This window comes from Plectropomus leopardus, chromosome 6 (genome assembly GCF_008729295.1).
Source record: "Plectropomus leopardus isolate mb chromosome 6, YSFRI_Pleo_2.0, whole genome shotgun sequence".
NCBI classification, from domain to species: domain Eukaryota; kingdom Metazoa; phylum Chordata; class Actinopteri; order Perciformes; family Serranidae; genus Plectropomus; species Plectropomus leopardus.
Window position 1 is genome coordinate 21505672 of NC_056468.1, and position 18980 is coordinate 21524651.

Sequence of the window (18980 nt, forward strand, 5' to 3'; positions counted from 1 at the left end):
AATGTCTGCTGTAAAAAAAAAAGTGCATCAGCACTCAATACCACCTACAGCCAAGGATGATGGGAACATCATTGGTTTGCAGGTATTTGCTTATAAACCAAAGATTTGGTCAAAGTTAAATTTTGACCTGATAATGGAGCTACATTGTAGTGAGTAGAATTCATCATCTGGGAACCATGATTATTTGTACAAAATGTTGTGGCAATGCATCAAGAAAACATGCCTTTTGCAGAGGTTTTATTGTAAAACGGGTCAGTTAAAAGCCACAGACACACCAAACCAACATCCAAGAACTAGCAGCGACAAAAGCCCACTGCTGTGTCGCCTCACGTTGCCAACAGCTAACAAGCACATATGTTCTGCATCTCCGTGAGAAGAGATACCCTTCCATACCAGCAGACAGCGGTCATCTGTAATTGTCAATCAATACTTTAAACCGGAAGACCGCCATGATGCTAGTTAGGCAGTTAGCAAATAAGAAACACAACCCAATGTTAAAAGAAAAAAGCAAATCTACTTTGTGCCAGTGCACAACAACACAAACCACCAGGAAAAGTATCTGTTACGGGCTCAATGGCTTAAGAAAAATAATCTTACCTCATATAACAAGTTTGTTTCGACCTATCTTCCTCTGGACTTTAGTCCTTTGTTTACATTTTCACATCTGTTTCTGTTCTCGAGCACTAGGCTGAACAGCCAGTTGGAGTGATTTTATTCACCAACGGGCTCCACGGACGCCATCGCCAATTCAACATGCTGAATCAGCGGAAAAAAAGCCAACGAGAGTTGTCAAGGGCCAACGGTGCGGGAAACACCTCGCCAACAGCCCAACATGGTAAAGTCCCTTCTTCCTCTGTAACCTACCCATTTACCAAGTAGTACACCCACCTCATCTAGTACCACTACACCACAGCTTGGTATGTGTGTACAAAGCCTAAACTGCATATGTGCTGTGCAAGAAGAGAAACCTAGATAGGCAATGCCAAGACTTAGAAACAGATTCTATAGGATGTCGATGTTTTTAGCCTGCCTGGTTGTACAACTGACTCCCAGAGTGTTTTCTTTTGACTCATAGATAGTTCTCCTTTAATGCTAATTTTAGTGCTTGTGAATTATTTTTGTTCCCTGTTATGTCTGTCTGCAACTTTGTGTTCTCACTGCTGACTGTCTTGGCCAGGTCTCTCTAGGAAATGAGATTCTGAATCTCAGTGCGACCAACCTGGTTAAATAAAGGTAAAACAAAACAAAATAATGCAACAGTACCGAAGGGACAAAAATACACCATATCTCAGTATTTCCACTTGAGATGCGGGGACAGAAGGGGAAAACAGATGAAAAATTAAGCAAAAAGGAGGAAACAAATGGAGGAAGAAGAAGCGTTGAAAATTTAAAGGAAATAGAAAAATGTGGAGAAGAAGAAGCTGCGAAGAGGTTAAAAGCGAGTGACCTGGTGTGTTAAGTTTCAAAGCTGCTGTCACTTCATCCTGCGACTGTCTCCCTGTCAGACTCTGCTGAGACTGACAGGAAGACAGTCACATCACATCCCTTAAGCACCTCTCCTGCTTGTCCGTTTGTGTTTACGTTTGTGCCTCTGTTGATGGATGTACAATGTACGGCCCACACACTCATTAATACACACACACAGACACACACAGACACAGAGCAGTCATGTGTCTTGCCTCTAAGGGATGGTTGTCAAAGTGATAAATAATGGTCCGATCAACTTCTGCATCATCACTGTGGGGACCCAAAGAAAATCAGTTTCAAACAAACGCAGCATCTCAGTTTGTGCTGTGAGAAACTTTGTCCTGTTCTTAGGTATGTGCTGTTGTAATCAAGTCCTGAGCCATTAGCCGCCAGCTGCTCCACTATCATTAAACTGCACTATAAACAAAAACTGCCCTGTAAGAGTCAGTATTACCTGGTAACGACAGACATTTACTCGGTAATTTTCTGTCAGCCATGTGAGAAATGAGACAAATACCACATTTAAAGTGTAATTCCCTGTTTTTCATGTGATATTCAGATGGTGCTGATAAATAGTCACAGTTACTGCCAGACAAACATCTGTAGGATCACATCCACTGCGTCTAATGCAGAATGAAAGGCAGTCATGAGGACAACAGACGCACTTCGCTTCATGATCAGTTCAAGCTCAAATAAATTATTGAAGCAGCCTCCTATGACTCTCATTCTTTGAGCACGCTGGAAGCTGAAATGGGTAAAATTCAATTTGTAGGGCCATTACCAGAAAGTACAGCCATTCATTCCAGTTTCACATGGATTTAAAACAACCTCAAACGTTAACTGAGTATGACATTAAAGTGCAACAACTGAGTATTATTTGCCAGGAAAACATTGTAAAACACCAAATAACATTAGTGTGCCATAAAGGCTAGGTGAGGGCCAGTAGTTGAGGAGTTTTCTAACTCTTTATTTAAGTAAAAGTACTTATACTAAACTGTAAAAATACTACTTACCAGTAAAAGTCCTGCATTCAGGGGTGAATTATCCAACAATGGGCCCCTGGGCACAGATGTTGTATAGCCTGGGTCTGTGCCAGTAAAAGAACAGGCATTCAAATCAAAACGAAACACTATAGGGAATAAATCAATGTTTCTTGTGTTTGCTTTTCTTCCTCTCTACATTTTCTCACTCATTCAATACATGTTACATTTTGTCAAGAGTTGATTTACTTCGACAAAATATCACACCCTCTGGATTTTCTTTTTCCCCACTAGACCTGCAAGAGGACGCCAAAACACAGTTTATAACTTGATGCTTACTGCTCTCTGCTGGTCAGTATTGTGACACTACAAGTTGATGGTGGGCTACAGTGTCCCTTAATGCCCTTCACCCATATGTTTATGCAAAAAAATCTTACAAAGATAAATTCTCATTCCTCCTCTGCAGCCCCCTTTCCCCCATGTGATTTGTCAATATTGTCAATTCTGCCTCTATCTTATCTCATCTCTTTGTGCTGCTCTCTCAGTCACATTAGCAGCAAGCAAGGGAATTGCTACAGGACAAGTGAGAGGGAAAACAAGACACAGAAAACTGAAAAAAAAACCTGTATTGCCTCGGCAGAGATAAGAAAGGGAAACAAATAGAAAGAGAGATGATAGACAATTAAAGTCAAATTATGGGAGCATGCCAAGTACATTAGCTACAGAAGCTGATAATTAATCATCATTGCACGGCTTGTCAGCTGGTAATATTCACATCTGTAATTGGGACAAATTGGTAACCAGTGGGGCATTTAAAGTGTGTGCATTTGGGAGAGAGAGCGGATGCTTTTATATTCTCATTAATGTAGAGAGGGTATAATGAAAGTGGCAAATCGAGGATAAACAACGTCTACTTTTCATTCTAACTAAACATCACAGCAGCTGATTTCACTTCACTAATTAGGACCTCGTTAACCGCAGAGGAGAAAATAAACTGAAATGAGCAGCTGTAGTGCAGCAGCTAAAATAAACCTGTCTAGTCATTTTATTCTATGTAAACATTTCTGTGTGTAGATTTGTTTACATTTCCCCCCACTGCTACTTCTTTTAGAATTTTTTTGTTCTACAATAACTGCATAGTATTTTCATAAAAATCTTTGACATTATCAGTATACTGGCTGTGTCTGCAGACTATTAATAATATGCTTGTCGACCGATACACACAATATATGGATGTTAATGTGGCCATGCATAGATAATTTGATTACTTTTATTTATTTATTTGTGATTTTTTTTGTGTGAAATATATGGAAACACACCACAGAGCATGTGACAAACAAACCCTGCATATTTTCTTTAAAAATTGGTGGTAAAATACAAACAACATCTATTACACATCTGTCTGTCCTGGAAGAGGGATCCCTCCTCAGTTGCTGTGAGGGTCTAAGGACAGAGGGATGTCGTATGCTGTAACGCCCTCTGAGACAAATTGTGAATTGTAATAATGGGCTTTATAAATAAATTGAAAAGAACTGAATAAAATTGAATTGAATTGCTCTTCCTGGGGTCTCTACCATTTTTATCCCGTTAAAGGGTTTTTTGGGGGGAAGATTTTCCTTATCTGCTGTGAGGAGTGCCCTCTGTTTCTGTGAGAGAGAAAGCGGAGTTAGCTGCTTAGACCGTGCACACAATATGTATATATGTTTAAACTTTTGGCGGTACGGACATACTACACACGTTAGCTTGGTAAGATCCTCTACATTTTAGTCATTCAGTTAATTTTACTGACTCCATTAGCAAGAAAGAGGACAATATTACCGGCATAGTAAACAAGAGAGACGAAAAAAAGAGACTAGTGGATGCAGAAGACTATTTTTTAAAAAGCGAAGGGAAAATGTCTTCTGAACTATATTCATAAATATATATTTAAAATAATTTTACAGAATTATGATAATTTTAAGCATTTTAGGTCATTTCTGGCTTTGTGGGTTGTTGTTTTTTTTTTAACATAATCTCCCTTTTTTTCATTATTCAAGTAATCTTTTGTACTTTCCACAGATTTCTTGCTAACTTCTGCGTCATCTCTTCTTTTATTGCTCCTTACCTTCTTCCCATGATTTTTTGTTTTTTGTAAAAGCTAATTAGCCCAGGTTTCAAAGGGTTAAATAAATGTGTTTCTCATCTTTGGAATTAAAAGGAATTAAAAACCCGTCCCATATATTCAGCCTGTCCCAGATATAAGCCTGTTGAGTTCAGTGACTTAAGCAAGTAATAGTCCGGGCCGTTAAATGAAGTTTTAATAGCTGTTTAATAGCATTTAATAGCTGTGACAGTAGAGGCTGTATTTAAATATCTGAACACTTGACAAACTCCTGTCTCATGTCACGCATGCGCAAAGCACCGTTGAAGGAAATGGTGTGAGAAGTGCGTGAAGTGGGTCGAGACTTGACACGAAATCTGAGATTTGGCTTGATCCGCGCTCCAGTTTTAAGGATGCAACGCTACAGCTGGCGAACAAGAAATATTTTCCACCATGTCTTTATAGGCAGCTTGTAAAATCTATGAGGACAATCCAGGAGGCGGACAGGATCTGCACCGTTGTTCCGTCTGCACGGTAACTTCGGACAGAGGCAGGGTTCTCCTGCTAGCTGACACACCAGCTAACTCCAGGTAGCGTAAAGTGCTAACGCTAGCTGTTTACATAGCTTTGATTCGTTTGCAATTATAAACTACTCTGCGGCCACATACCAGCCATTGTTTAACACAGTCGCATTTAAGTATTTTGTCGCTTCCTATCAAACTAAGCTGCCAACAGACTATTGTTGTTGTTATGTCATTGTTATCGTAAACAAACACGCCTGCTAATCTTATAGTAGAATGCTACGTTAGCTCGTTTGCTATCAACAATCATCGGTGCTAGCTGATGTTTTCTGTGTCAGGTCGCCAGCCAATCAGCCGTGAAGTTGTTCCGGTGAGGCTCTTCAAAATAAAATCGCACGTTAGCAGTGACGAACGACAAATTAAAAATATCCATAGTTGCAGGCAATTCTTGCACAGTTCAAAATGTCATGCTTTATTACACAGTCACAATTGAATATGTTTCTACAGTCGATTTTATTGTGCGCTTTAAAGAGTTTATCATTTTGCTTTTAAAAGGTTGTACCATTATTTAGAAGGCGGCAAGTGTTTACTTCCTGTTAGTTTTGTCCGCGTGCAGTAACTTTCCCGGAGTAACTGCAGCCAGAGTGGCGCCGCTAGCAAGCTAAGATGAGGCAAACAAGCACAACTACTTTCACATTATTTTTACCTAAAATAAGCAGCTCTGTGCTTTCCTAAGGTCAAACGCAAATAAACAAATTGCTGCTTCGTCTTGATATTGACGTGTCGGCGAGCTATTGTTTTCATTATACAGCTAACAACTTTAGTTAAGACGTTGAAGTTTCCGGTGCATGTCTCCAGACTCAACACAGAAGAATTGTGTGTGTATCGCTATTCTCTAGAAAGCTACTCTATCCTCCGGATTTACTCAACATTACAGTAAAACAGCAGCATGATAGTAACTGACAGACTCTACCCAAAAGAGAAAAAAACAGAGGTATACAGTATTTCATGTCACCTTATACCCAACCCCATGCAATCTGTCATGTACATTGTAATGTTCAGTTTTTGTTTAATATTCGGCGTAATATTTCAATTTATTGAGGTGAACAGAATATCAAAAGAACCCGTTATTCACACCACAGCCTCCCTGACCAGTGGTACCCAACCCTTTTCCTTAAGGGATCCATTTTCTCTCATTACCATTATGACTAAATTACATATTTTATGGATGTTTCACATCATGTTTAACCCTTTAACACCTGAGTTGACATGCGTTTTCTTGTGCTGCCTTCAAACACCTTTTTAAAAACATTTAAACCTCTGAGACCCGAGAAAATTGGTTTGATTTCTCTCAAAAACACAGGGAAAAATAATCAGCAACCTGGCAAGAAATGTAATTTAAACTGCAAAAATAGTCAAATGTGAGAAGAAAAACGATCCGAAAGTTAGCTGGGGGTTATTATTTAAGTAATGTCCCGGGAAAGAGTGCTGTTGTACTGTATATCTTCACGGCTGTGATTCGGTCGTAGGCAGGAAGCCACAGCTGGAGTGTGAAATTGCTTTTATACAACAGTTCAATACGCGCCATTTATCAGTTTAGGGTAATACACGACAATAGATTATGATTTGTTTGTTCATCTCAGGATATTTTGGGGGTATTTTTGGCTCCGCCGACAAATAGTTTCGCAACTGCCGGAAGTGACAGCTGCTGCTTAGCAACAAAACTTTTTACTGCAAACTAGCTTGCTACATTGTGTTTGTTAGGTCTGCGTATTATGCGCAGGGAAGCTCCGTAACATAGTAGTTTGGAGTGAAATAGGTTGTGTGTCTCTCTTGAGTTGCCGAGGCGAGCGGGAAGAATCCTTACCGGCTTATTACTGCAGTCCCCGCCGCCTCCAGCCGCCTCCAGCCGCCTCACCCAGCTGAGGAAACTCTGGCTCCCGTCGCCAGTGAAGGGAGAGGACAGGTCAACCTGAGAGTCTCTGCCGGGAAAACGTCTGTCAAACATCCCTGTACCAGGTTTAAAGGGGTCCTTGTCTCCGCGCCACATCTTCGTAGCGTAGTTGTGCAGTCTTGAAGCACTATGCGGGCGTTAGCTAGCTAGCTATACTGAGGCGGCTAAGCTAAAAACAACAGCACAGGCAACGACTCGACACGTCCACAGGAAAGCCCTCACAGCGGCTTGTTTCACCAATATAGTCAAGTGAGTTCACCTAACTGGACAATTAATAAAGACGGTGTGACAGCTCCAACAGCACAGAGCAGTCTGCTACACTGCAGTCTACAGTTACGTTAGGTAACTACCGACCGTCAATGTAGGCCTAAGCGACAGCTTTGAAGCGGAGTGATACATGAAGAGTTAAAAGTCCCAGTGTTGTTGTATTTTATAGACCTCATGGAATGCCCCAATCAAATTGCTTGGTCGGAACCAGAGCCCTTTGTTTATACTAATGCACTAGTCGGAATTTACTATTGTACAACAAATACTATCAAAGAAAAAAGGGCAACAAAAATGTTTAGGAAACTATATACATAATTCTCGTAATTACATTCTTAAAAAATAAATATATCTATTTCTTTTTTGTTTTTGCTTCTTTGAAATTACTTTTTTGTGTGTGTGCATATTTTCAGATTTTTTTGGGCTAATTTCTTGTTAAGTTGCTTGTTGAGCCAATTTGCACAGGTATCAAAGGTTTAATGCATAACGAAAACAGAACAGCTGATAAAAACTGCACATTTAACCCAAGTAATGAACGCACTACCTGTAATAGGTTTGTATAAAATGAGCAATTAGGATAAATGTTGAGCAGATTATTTCCTGTAAATATCTCATTAGAGAAGAGTTTTCCTGATATTTTAAGGGACTTTTTGTACAATTCCAACTTGATCAATCCTGATCAAGTTGGCTATCCAGGTTATTTCATAATGAGTATCTGCTGAAACCAAGCCCCAATCTGCTGCTTGCATTTACCCAGATAATACAGCTGCACAATGCACACTTCACGTTCTTTACTTAACTTCATAACTTAACTTCAAGTTATTAAAATCAATCCAGTGCTAATGCTTGACATTTTAATAGCCCTGCAATGCAATACAAGAACAATTGTCAGAATCCAAACAGTTCCGAAGGGTTTTCATTTTATCTTTTAAAAAAATAACAAATTAAAAAAACTACAAATGTTTTTATATGGTATCTTATAGAATTTAAATTAGATAAATAAGATAACAAAATAAAATATGTTTAGAAATCCCTCTCGAACCACTTACTGTAGCATTGTAATAAAAGTACAGAACACTAAATGAGTAATATAATCTCAATTCCACTTAAAAGTAGTAATATAGCTGAACTTAAACATTCCCAGTCACAACAAATAAAAGGGTCACAGTTTCACTTATTGCAGCTTTATAATTAAACTAGTTCGCTAAAAATTAACGACAAAAATTTAAAAAATCAGTTTTTATTTATTGGAGTAGCAACATTACAGTAAAACCAAAATATCTGTTGCTAACCGTGCTCTCCTTTTGCAGCAGCTTTGTGACTGCAAATGTAAATGAGGGGTCAGGCGGGGCGCATGCTCAGAATAAACGATCTCGATCAGTTAAAAAAAAATTCATTGATCAGGCCTGATACCAATCCGATTGGGTCTTTTGTGTTTTCTTCTCCGTGGCACATGGCCATTGTTTTATTAGCACTGAGGTTGTTTTAACTGCGTACTTTTTTATCACAGGACAAGTTGGTTCAGCAAAGAGTGAAGGCACTGTGAATAGGTTTAGCTTGAGTTCAGATCTTCATTGCGCCCTTTATTAAGATTAGACTTTAAATAACAATTTTTGTTTAGTGCTCTTTACAAAAATAAAATAAGTTCTGAGATACAGGCCTATTGTGTAATTTTGTTTAGTTTTCTTTACACACACACACACACACACACACACACACACACACACACACACATACATATATATAGCCCCTCAAATCAAGAAGGCCCTATGAAGCTTTGCCGACAGCTAGTGGGGATGGGAATCCCAGGATGGGAACTACAGGCCTAAACGAACATCTCTTTTGTTTTTTCAGATCTTGTCTCTTTTCCTCCTGATGCTGAGAGGTTTGTGGTCCCACATCTGCCTCAACCACAGCTGACTTACTGTGAAGATCCTCTGTGCTCCGGCTTCCTGATCAAGGCCATAATATTCTCAGAAAGTGCAGCCTGAGATAAATCAAGATGTCCATCACCAACACGCCCACCAGCAATGACGCCTGCCTGAGCATTGTGCACAGCCTGATGTGTCACAGACAGGGTGGTGAGAGTGAGACATTTGCCAAGCGGGCCATAGAGAGCCTGGTGAAAAAGCTGAAGGAGAAAAAAGACGAGCTTGATTCTCTCATCACAGCTATCACCACCAATGGGGCCCATCCCAGCAAGTGTGTGACCATACAGAGGACACTCGATGGACGGCTGCAGGTAGGATGATACTGATAGCTTGATCATTCAGTTTATATACACAGGTATATAAATTCGAATATGATTTATACTCTACACAGTAGTGCTGATTACTTTTGACAAGCTCAGGCAAGTAATACATCTGTTCATTTTTAACGTTACACTTTCCAGGCATCAGATTCAATTAAGTTGCATTTTTTGAAAAAGAAAAATGTTGAAAATATTAATTACTGTGATTGCAGCTGCTTTTATGGATTTAAAAGCTTGGGACAGAATAATTTCTATACAAATGCCTTTTTATATAATTCACCCATACTAGTCAAATAGGCAGCTTACAATGTATTTCTGTTTTGTTTACATTACTCCCATGAGCTGGCTACCATAGGCTGGTGTTTGCATCCATATTCAAATCATGACAGGAAAAAAGAAAATAATTTTCTCTCAATAAAAATACTTGTAGTCCTCGAAGCTTATGGCTGGTAGCCATGGAGACAAAATGCCAATGTGCTCGGGGAAGGCTCAGTCACATAATGCACATGTAATGACTGACACATGTAACAGCTGTGTTGTATTTCAAAACATTAAGTAGAATTCAGTAAATAGCAAAACTATCCATTTCGTGAGGCCACTTTATATAGTTATAAATATAGAAATTTCATTTAGGTGTTAAGTTGAATGAGAAATAAGAAAAAAATAGTTCTAATAATATGCTTACAGTGAATAACTCGACCCATACAGACATGATCAATACGAGCGGTTTCGACTGTGTGATTTTCCAGAGCCTGCAGAGACATTTTCATATCGTTTGACAGGGTGTTTGCGGGTTCGTAAAAAGTCTAAAATGTATTAAATTGAATTTCATAAATACTAGGCTGTAAAATTAATTGAATAGTCTTACATTTTAATTTGTGAGGTCTTAATTGCCCCAAACATTTGCTCTAATTTCAGTTTTCCATTGAGTAATTTATTTTTGTCAAAATGAGTCAAGCTCTTCTGCATGAAAGTCCAGATTTCTGACCTACCACAGAATCTCATGATTTACCTTTAAATTTGCACATATCTGTTGTCAAAATATAGATTAAGTAAACTCACTCTAATAACCATATTCTCACATAAAACCTGCAAAGGATCACATAGATACTATTTAAGAAAAGGATTATTTGTCTAAAAATCTTAAAATTGGCTAAAAATGATCTTGGAAAGGTCTTTAAAAGCATTAAATTTAAGTGTCTGCAAACACCTTGTTTGATTTATCAAACAGTCAAACAACCTAAAGATATTCCTATCATGTACGGCAAAAAAAAGCATCAACTCCCCACAGTTGAAAAGCTGGAATTACTAAACATTCTGCCTTTTTGGTTGCAAAATGACAATTAAAAAATATTTTCCTGGCTATCAGCGTAGTGTTCCAGATCTAATAACATCCAACATGTGAGATGAGAAACCCGCCAGTACAAACATGGCAGCGCTGTGATTAGAAAATGAAATGGTCATTCATTTAGCACAAAACTTGACATGATTGCATTCTGGAAAATCACTAAGCAAAAACAAATTAAGCAATATGTTGTGGCTGAAATCATTGTTTGAAATATTTTGACCAGTGTGTGATTAGCGAGCCAGAACATGCTGTTCACTACAACAGTGGAAAAAATGCTGTATTCCAAAACGTGACTTAACACCACATTTGACGTCAGCTGTGAGGACAGTGAGTCTCAAAAATGAATTAACTCTGTGTTCCTGTATTCTTTCTCTGTGTTCCTGATGTTCCCAGGTGGCTGGACGTAAAGGGTTCCCTCATGTAATCTATGCCCGCCTGTGGCGATGGCCTGACCTGCATAAGAATGAACTAAAGCACGTCAAATACTGCCAGTTTGCCTTCGACCTCAAGTGTGACAATGTGTGTGTTAACCCTTATCACTATGAGAGAGTGGTGTCTCCTGGCATAGGTGAGTCATGAGGGGAGGTTTCCACTTAGTGTTTTTATAAATGGATATGGGGTTTAATAGAACTTATTTATCAACTTATTTACATTAAAAACAAAAGGAGTTTCACATGTCGCTTCATCAGATTCACTCTGATTAAGTAGTTTGCTCCTTTTTTTGTTTTTTAATGTAAACTGTTGGAGCTTCGTTTTCTTTGATTCATTGTTACCCTGCACAACCTGGCAACCAGGAGAAAAGCACAGCTGTGCACAGGGCTTTCACGGTCTTCAGAACCTAAGAAATTCAGTGTGAAAGTTTCAGCTCTCTGTTTGTTACAAATCACTGAAGTAGATGGACACCAAAAGCTTCCTTGTTGGAGTAAATTGATGTAAAAACTTTTTTAAGCAATTTTCAGCAACACAGTTTGTAGTAAAAAGGCCAAAATGTGCAAAATTAAAACTTAAGCTCCTCTCCCGCTGTACAACATCCCACCAACACTATCTAAAGTCCAACTTTTGTATTTAATGGGAAAGGGTACTATCAGAATTCATGCGCTGGACAAATAACTTTGCAGTAGACACAGGTATTTACTGACTCCAGCTCTGATCGGTTTTCATCGGTAGCGATGGAAATACAACACCTGGGTGGATGCCCTAATTTTAGCCCCTCTGCAATGCAATGACAGGCCACCAGAAAATAGCGTACATGCAGCATGCGGACATCTATTCAATTAGTCGATACCGAGTTCGAAGCAAACCGAAAAAGAAGCAGATTTTACAAAAATAAGTAACCAGTCTAACATTTTCACTGACCTCCATGCTACTTTCTGCCGTTTACTAAACTGTTTTGTGGCCTGCCTAAGACGTCAAATGTCTGACACCAGTGAAATAAAAAACAACCACACAAACACACAAAGGCATACTTGTCTGAGCCGTTTAAGTTACAAAGCTCTGGTATATTGGCAATGGGAAAGCACTCTATGACCTGTTTTAGAGGGTTTTCCCATGTTAAGAAAACCTGCGTACATGCATTAATTTTGGTGGAAAAGGGGTAAATAAGTTGTACAACTAATGTAACTTTACTTAAAGTCTAAGTGGCATGTGCCTATGACGTTATTCCCTGTGTTATAGATGAAAGTTACTTTAGTTACACTCTCTAACTCACAGTCTCACAAGAAATATTTTTAGTAATGCAGATAAGCAACTGGCAATGCCCCTAATGTTTTCTACCTTTTTATTCTTTTTTCTCTTTCCACAGATTTATCAGGACTGACGCTGACCAGTTCTGGACCCAGTTCTGCGCTGATGGTGAAGGATGAGTATGATTTCGATGGACCACAGAGTCTTCCATCCATCGAGGGAGGACACTCCATCCAGACCATCCAGCACCCCCCATCTGCTGCCCGCCCGGCCCCCTCTGAATCATTTGCAACCCCAAACCTGCTCCCACCTGCTGAGGCCTCCACCTCTGCTTCAACATCATCCTTCCCCGCCATTGCTGCTGGATCAGGCAGTAAGATACAGTTATAATAAAATACGCCTATATGTTTGCCCTTGTGTCTGTGTATGTTAAGACAGACAATATGTGTCTGTAATTGACAGTTAAAGACTTTGTCTCATTTAAAGGTTTGTTTTCAGAAAGAGAATGATTTTGGACATGTTTAAGGATGCTCTGCTTCTGTTTTGTAAATTGTTGCTTTGAAAATGAGTAGACTTGTGAGTTCATACAATCTATCGTCTTTGACATCTCTTTTTCTCCTCAGGTGCCAGCTCAACCTGGTCCAGGAACAGCAGCTTCACCCCAAACATACCCCACCACACCAACGGTCATCTACAGCACCACCCTCCTATGCCACATCCGACGCACTACTGTAAGTGCACACTGTCACTACAGCTCCACGTCAACCCAGTGACAAAACTGCATAAAAAATGTAGCCAAAAAGAACCAGCTTACCTAGACATGGTGAAGTGGTCTTTTGGAGCGGTCACAGGCACTCTTGTTTTTGAGAGAGAAAAAAAAAGTAGGAGAGAGTAGGAAAGTAGGAAAAAACGCCGATGCATTTCAGCACAGTGGCCTTCATCACGACATTGCGATCGTGCATAAGTGTGCTGTGATATGTTTAGAGGTAAATTTCCTTGTTGTGTTGTCATGTGATATCTTACGTCATGTGACCTGATAATTTTGATAGTAGGGGTAATGTGTCAAGTGCGAAAGAAGTAAATTAATTCGAAAAAAAATTGCATACTCAGATTTCATTTTTTCGCAAAGTGTGTAATCGCTGCTCCCTCTGTCTCTCTCAGGGCCGGTGCATAACGAGCTCGCCTTTCAGCCTCCTATATCCAATCATCCAGGTGAGAATACACGATCCTCAAGCACATCAACCCTGGACAGAATTGTCTGGCCTGGTGTAGAAGAAAATCTGTTAATAGATTTAACAAACTGCACATCTTTCTTTGCTCATATTTATCCACACAGATTATTCAGAGTACTGACGTATTTTGCTATCATTCATCCCTGCTAAAGACAGTGCAGGACCCTTTCAACGGCCTCCAGAATTTTTAGACTAGATGAGATATACAGCTGAGTTAATATGTTCAGTTTGGTTGCCTCTTTGCCAGCTTTTGAATTTGAAAGTTAACTTTATGTTGAAGCATGTGTACTGCAATCTTTTTAGCTTTAATTATATTTAATCATTGCACTTATTTGAATTAAATGAGTTGATTCAACTATATTGTCAATAAATGGTTTTAGTCATAAAATATCAAACATTTAGGCATTATACTTTCATAAATGTAAAACATTTCTTGGTTTTTATATGGTTTTATATCTATAACTTGAAAAATCAAGTCACAAAAGTTTATTATTACCCAGACAAAGAGCGTTTTCCATTCGTGGCTTACAGCCATTGACATCATCTTCCCTCTGTTTCAGCTCCTGACTACTGGTGCTCCATCGCCTATTTTGAGATGGACGTTCAAGTCGGGGAGACATTTAAAGTGCCCTCTTCTTGTCCCATTGTTACAGTCGACGGCTATGTCGACCCCTCAGGAGGAGACCGGTTCTGCTTGGGCCAGCTCAGCAACGTACATCGCACTGAGGCTATTGAGAGAGCAAGGTGGGTGACCCCGTGACACTTACTATTTAGAGCAACACAGTTACAGCCCCACTGCAAATGTACCTGCTGAAATAACACAGCTTTTAAAGTAGAAAAAGAATCACAGGGCTATTCTGTTTTTTGGCATTTCAACAAGAAACAAGCTTCTATATTAACAACAGATAACATGCGACATCTTTGACATTGGTGGTATCTTGAGATGTCCATTTATGCAGATATAGATAAATTCAGTGAAATTACATTTCCATATCAGTCTGTTTTGGTCAAAGTACCTACTTTGTATCTACACATTTGGGACATGAGAGCCTTTCCATAATATTAGTACCATCAACATTTAAGTTGAAAACTCAGTTGATCCAAGATAACAGATAAGAATCAGACAACCTCACCTGTACATTTGGTTTCTTTTATTCCTTCCTGTTTATATTAACAGTACACTGAACAATACAATATCTGAACAATATTTTGTGACGCAGCCCCCAAATTGTCTGTATTTGTTGTTCTACTTATTTGACATGCACAGGATGTGAGAAACATTCAAGTTTGACATACTGACTCACATTCTTTCCCTGTTTCCTTTGTTCACCTGCTGTCCTCTTTCCTCTCTCTCAGGCTTCACATTGGGAAAGGGGTCCAGCTGGAGTGTAAGGGTGAGGGAGACGTGTGGGTGCGATGCCTCAGTGACCACGCAGTGTTCGTTCAGAGTTACTACCTGGACCGAGAGGCGGGCCGAGCCCCTGGAGACGCAGTTCACAAAATCTACCCCAGCGCTTACATTAAGGTAAGCACATGGGTCACTGGGCTGTAAAAAGAGGACATCAATTAAAATAGACGTTTCATAAAATGTTGTTTTTCCTCTTTGGAAACTGCAGAGTGCAGACATCTCCTCAGGCTCATAGGTTCTATACAGTAGATGTCTGTATGTCACTTAAAGGGATATTTCACAGAGTTTTAACCAGCTTTGTCTCAAAACAATGTGGGTAGTACATGTAGATAAACTGTGGTGAACTTCCCCCCATCTAACCAGTGCCCAGATATCCCTCCTCCCCCACAACGTAACTCAAACTATAACCTGTACTCGTAACTGTAACTGTATTTTCGTATTACCCTCCACCCATGCCACCGCCTCAAGCACAAAAACTGTCAAAGTGGATCAAGAGACAGACCTGCCCCTCTCTCTGAAACTTTGACCGAAATTGGACCAGATGGTAAAACTAGGCAGTGCTCTTCATATATAAATCAAGATTATGTTACTGAACTGGACACTGGACTGGACATCAAACGGTAAAAGTAGGCAGCACTGATCAAATATAAACCAAGATTCTGTTACAGTGTTGCCTATTTCTTGCCTCAGATGTTTTCAGAAACATGTTTAAGTTTACAGATTAATTGTAATACGACATCGCCAGCTGCCATTGTTTCACACTGACCAGCCCACATTTTATCACCCACCAGCGGGAGCATTTATTGGTTTGGGGAGGCGCAATGCATTCTGGTAGTTGTAGATTTTTTACCTCTTGAGCAAAAGCGTCCTTTTTCTCAGTTCTCTCTGGTCACCAATATCAAAAGTATTGCATATATCTACTGCAGAGACAGCTTAGTTTTATGTGAGTAGTCTCTTTACATTGGTGAAATACTTCTTTAAGATGCTCCCTATGCTGCCACAGATCTTTTCCACTCATTTTTATAAATCCTCTCACAGCTCCACTCCTGCTGCAGCTCTCCCTGATTGGCTGCTTGTGGTTGTATTTACATTTTGAAGTCTCTGCTCTCCTGCCAGGTGTTTGACCTCCGTCAGTGCCACAGACAGATGCAACAGCAGGCTGCTACGGCTCAAGCAGCAGCTGCAGCTCAGGCAGCCGCTGTGGCCGGAAATATACCTGGACCTGGATCAGTTGGGGGGATTGCTCCAGCTATAAGTAAGAAACTGCAAATACAGATGCACATTCACTAGACAAGACAGTGGGAAGTGAGTTCTTCAGTGGGAAGAACTTGCACATGAACTGAACAGATTGATGCGCAGACAGATGTTTAGCCTTATTTGCATTCAAATAGAAAAACCAAATCAATATGCTCAGGTAACACAAATTTGATATTTCAGCAGTACAATATAATATTGATTCCAGTTACTGTTTCAGAAATATTCTTATAATATGCTCCATTTACAAATTTTTCGAATTTTCTTGCAACAGATGGTTCTGGAGAAAAAACATTTTCATCCTTGAAAATAAAAATGAGTGCTTTAAAGGACTTGAAAGTCCTTGAATTTGACTCGCCCTTGTCCTAGCGAACCCCATAATTGGTTGTATTAATCTTGGGTTAATAAAATTCACTTGAATATTCCTTAAAGCGACTCTCTCCCCTACTGTCCTCTCAGGTTTGTCAGCGGCAGCTGGTATTGGAGTAGACGACCTCCGGCGGCTGTGTATTCTCAGAATGAGTTTTGTTAAAGGGTGGGGGCCTGACTACCCCCGCCAGAGCATCAAGGAGACCCCCTGCTGGATCGAGATCCACCTGCACAGAGCTCTACAGTTACTGGATGAGGTCCTGCACACTATGCCTATAGCAGACCCACAACCTCTGGACTGAGATCTGCAACTGCGACATACAGTGGCAGCAGAAAGTCTTCCTCATTGAACTGTTTTGGTTGGAGACGCCAGTGAAGCACTGAAGCTGTCCCACATGAAAAAATACCTTTAGGTGTTTGAGGCACCTTTGTGCACTGTGGCCCCTACTTTTGCTTTTTTAAGTGAAAGTGACACAAAAATCAACCAAAGCCATATATTAAAGATATATTTATCTATATTTTTGATAGATGGCTTTGATATTCAATGACTGGAATGATGAACTGTAGGACAAGAAAAGAGGTCAAAGATAACTACAGTTAAAAAGCACCACAACGTGCACATAGTTGACCTGCACATCCCAAAAAACTGGAATGCACAGTGACTGCTCAGAGTCTGCAACCACCAACTACTGACAGACATTAGATTTATTGAACACTCAAAGAGCATCTGGGTGCTGTGCAGCTGTGGGATGAGCTATATCCAGTGTCTTGGCACCAGAGTACTGCTGGTTTTCTATTATGTCAGTTTCTGTTACAGTTGAGTCAGCTGTCAGGCTGAATAGAGAAGCAGCAGCGCTCAGAGGATCACCCCTCGACATCACACTGCTTCTCAGATACTACGCAGGGCTGAGGACCACCCAGCCTGGATCAGGTCATACAAGACATTTACAACCGCTCACTAATATCAGAGAGAATGAATGCACCATGCCTAAAGCTGACTCTACACCACTGAACTGAAACAAGGTCAAGTCTGTGGACTCTTCTAGGTCAGGTATTGTCAAATTATGGGTTTGGACCTTCAGAAAGTGACTGTGATCCTGGTTGGTGTCCAATGACAAATCTTTTTTCCCCTCCCTCTCAATTAAAGGGATGGTCCCCCCCCCAAAAAAACCCAACATATTTTTCCTCTTATCTGTAGTGCTGTTTGTCAGTCTAGATTGTTTTGGTGTGAGTTACAGAGTGTTGGAGATATCAGAACTAGAAGGCACTCTGCTTGTGGAGCTCAAAGCACCAAGAGAAGTACATTTGAAAATCTCAACAGCAATGTCTCTTTCCAGAAATCATAACCCGGTTATTCGCTAATCCACAGACCTTGTTGTGAGCAGTTTCATGTAGGAACTATTTTCTTTCCACCAAACTACGTCTGCCAACCATGTCACCACGCAGACGGAAGCTTGCATCTACTCATGGACCAGAGGCTTATGCTCGTGACAGAGAAAGATGGAAACATTTATGGTATCCTCCTTGGCTAGCTCAGTGCAAGGAGGTTCAAGAGAGGAGAGGTCATGATGTTAGATTATGTCAATGGGGTAGAACATGTGCACAGTGACATCTGATCTTCAGTTGCCGAAAGGCTCAGTAACCCGCACACTTTCATAGTACAACATAGTCCGTAATAGAAGACCATAAACAAATGCTTTCTATAGGGAAATGTTTTAATGTACATCAGCCACCATCTGTGTGAGTACAAGGTTAGCATCGCACTGGTTCCTTTATCAAAAACCTTATGGGATTTTTGAATGGGATTTTCGGTTATGGCCAAAAATAAGCTCTTTGACGACGAAGTTTATGAGACTTACATGTTTTGTTCACCACAATAATCTTCACAGATGAACACCACTTCTGTGTGTTTTTAAAAGTAAATTAAATAACCGGAAGAGAAAAGTTATTGTTAGGCTATACACGAACTACAAAGTGGTCGCACAACTTAAACATCACCACTAAAAACACTGTAAAAACACATTAAAACACAGTTGAAAAGTATCATAAACCGATAAATCTACAAGTTCGAGTGCGACTCGATATTTGGGGGGGCTTTTTGAATGCCTTTATTTGATAGGACAGATGTAGCATGAAAGGGGGAGAGAGAGAAGGGATGACATGCATCAA

General features: G+C 40.0%; 1 protein-coding gene across 1 annotated transcript; it reads left to right on the forward strand.

The window, feature by feature from the left end:
* Positions 1 to 4860: 4860 nt before the first annotated feature.
* Positions 4861 to 17981, forward strand: LOC121944631 (mothers against decapentaplegic homolog 4). Its single transcript, XM_042488487.1, has 10 exons — positions 4861 to 5117; positions 9121 to 9508; positions 11259 to 11433; positions 12667 to 12921; positions 13172 to 13279; positions 13710 to 13760; positions 14341 to 14524; positions 15137 to 15305; positions 16305 to 16443; positions 16902 to 17981. The coding sequence occupies exons 2-10, from the start codon at positions 9269 to 9271 to the stop codon at positions 17111 to 17113; spliced, it is 1533 nt and encodes a 510-aa protein (XP_042344421.1). The 5' UTR covers positions 4861 to 5117; positions 9121 to 9268; the 3' UTR covers positions 17114 to 17981.
* The last annotated feature ends 999 nt before the right edge of the window (positions 17982 to 18980 follow it).

What these genes read in the sequence shown, in the direction of transcription:
- LOC121944631 (XM_042488487.1), top strand. Translation starts at nt 9,269, where the DNA reads ATGTCCATCACCAACACGCCCACCAGCAATGACGCCTGCCTGAGCATT. An exon ending in AGTGGTGTCTCCTGGCATAG is followed by an intron (nt 11,434 to 12,666) that starts GTGAGTCATGAG and finishes CTCTTTCCACAG; the next exon opens with ATTTATCAGGACTGACGCTG. An exon ending in GGGGATTGCTCCAGCTATAA is followed by an intron (nt 16,444 to 16,901) that starts GTAAGAAACTGC and finishes CTGTCCTCTCAG; the next exon opens with GTTTGTCAGCGGCAGCTGGT.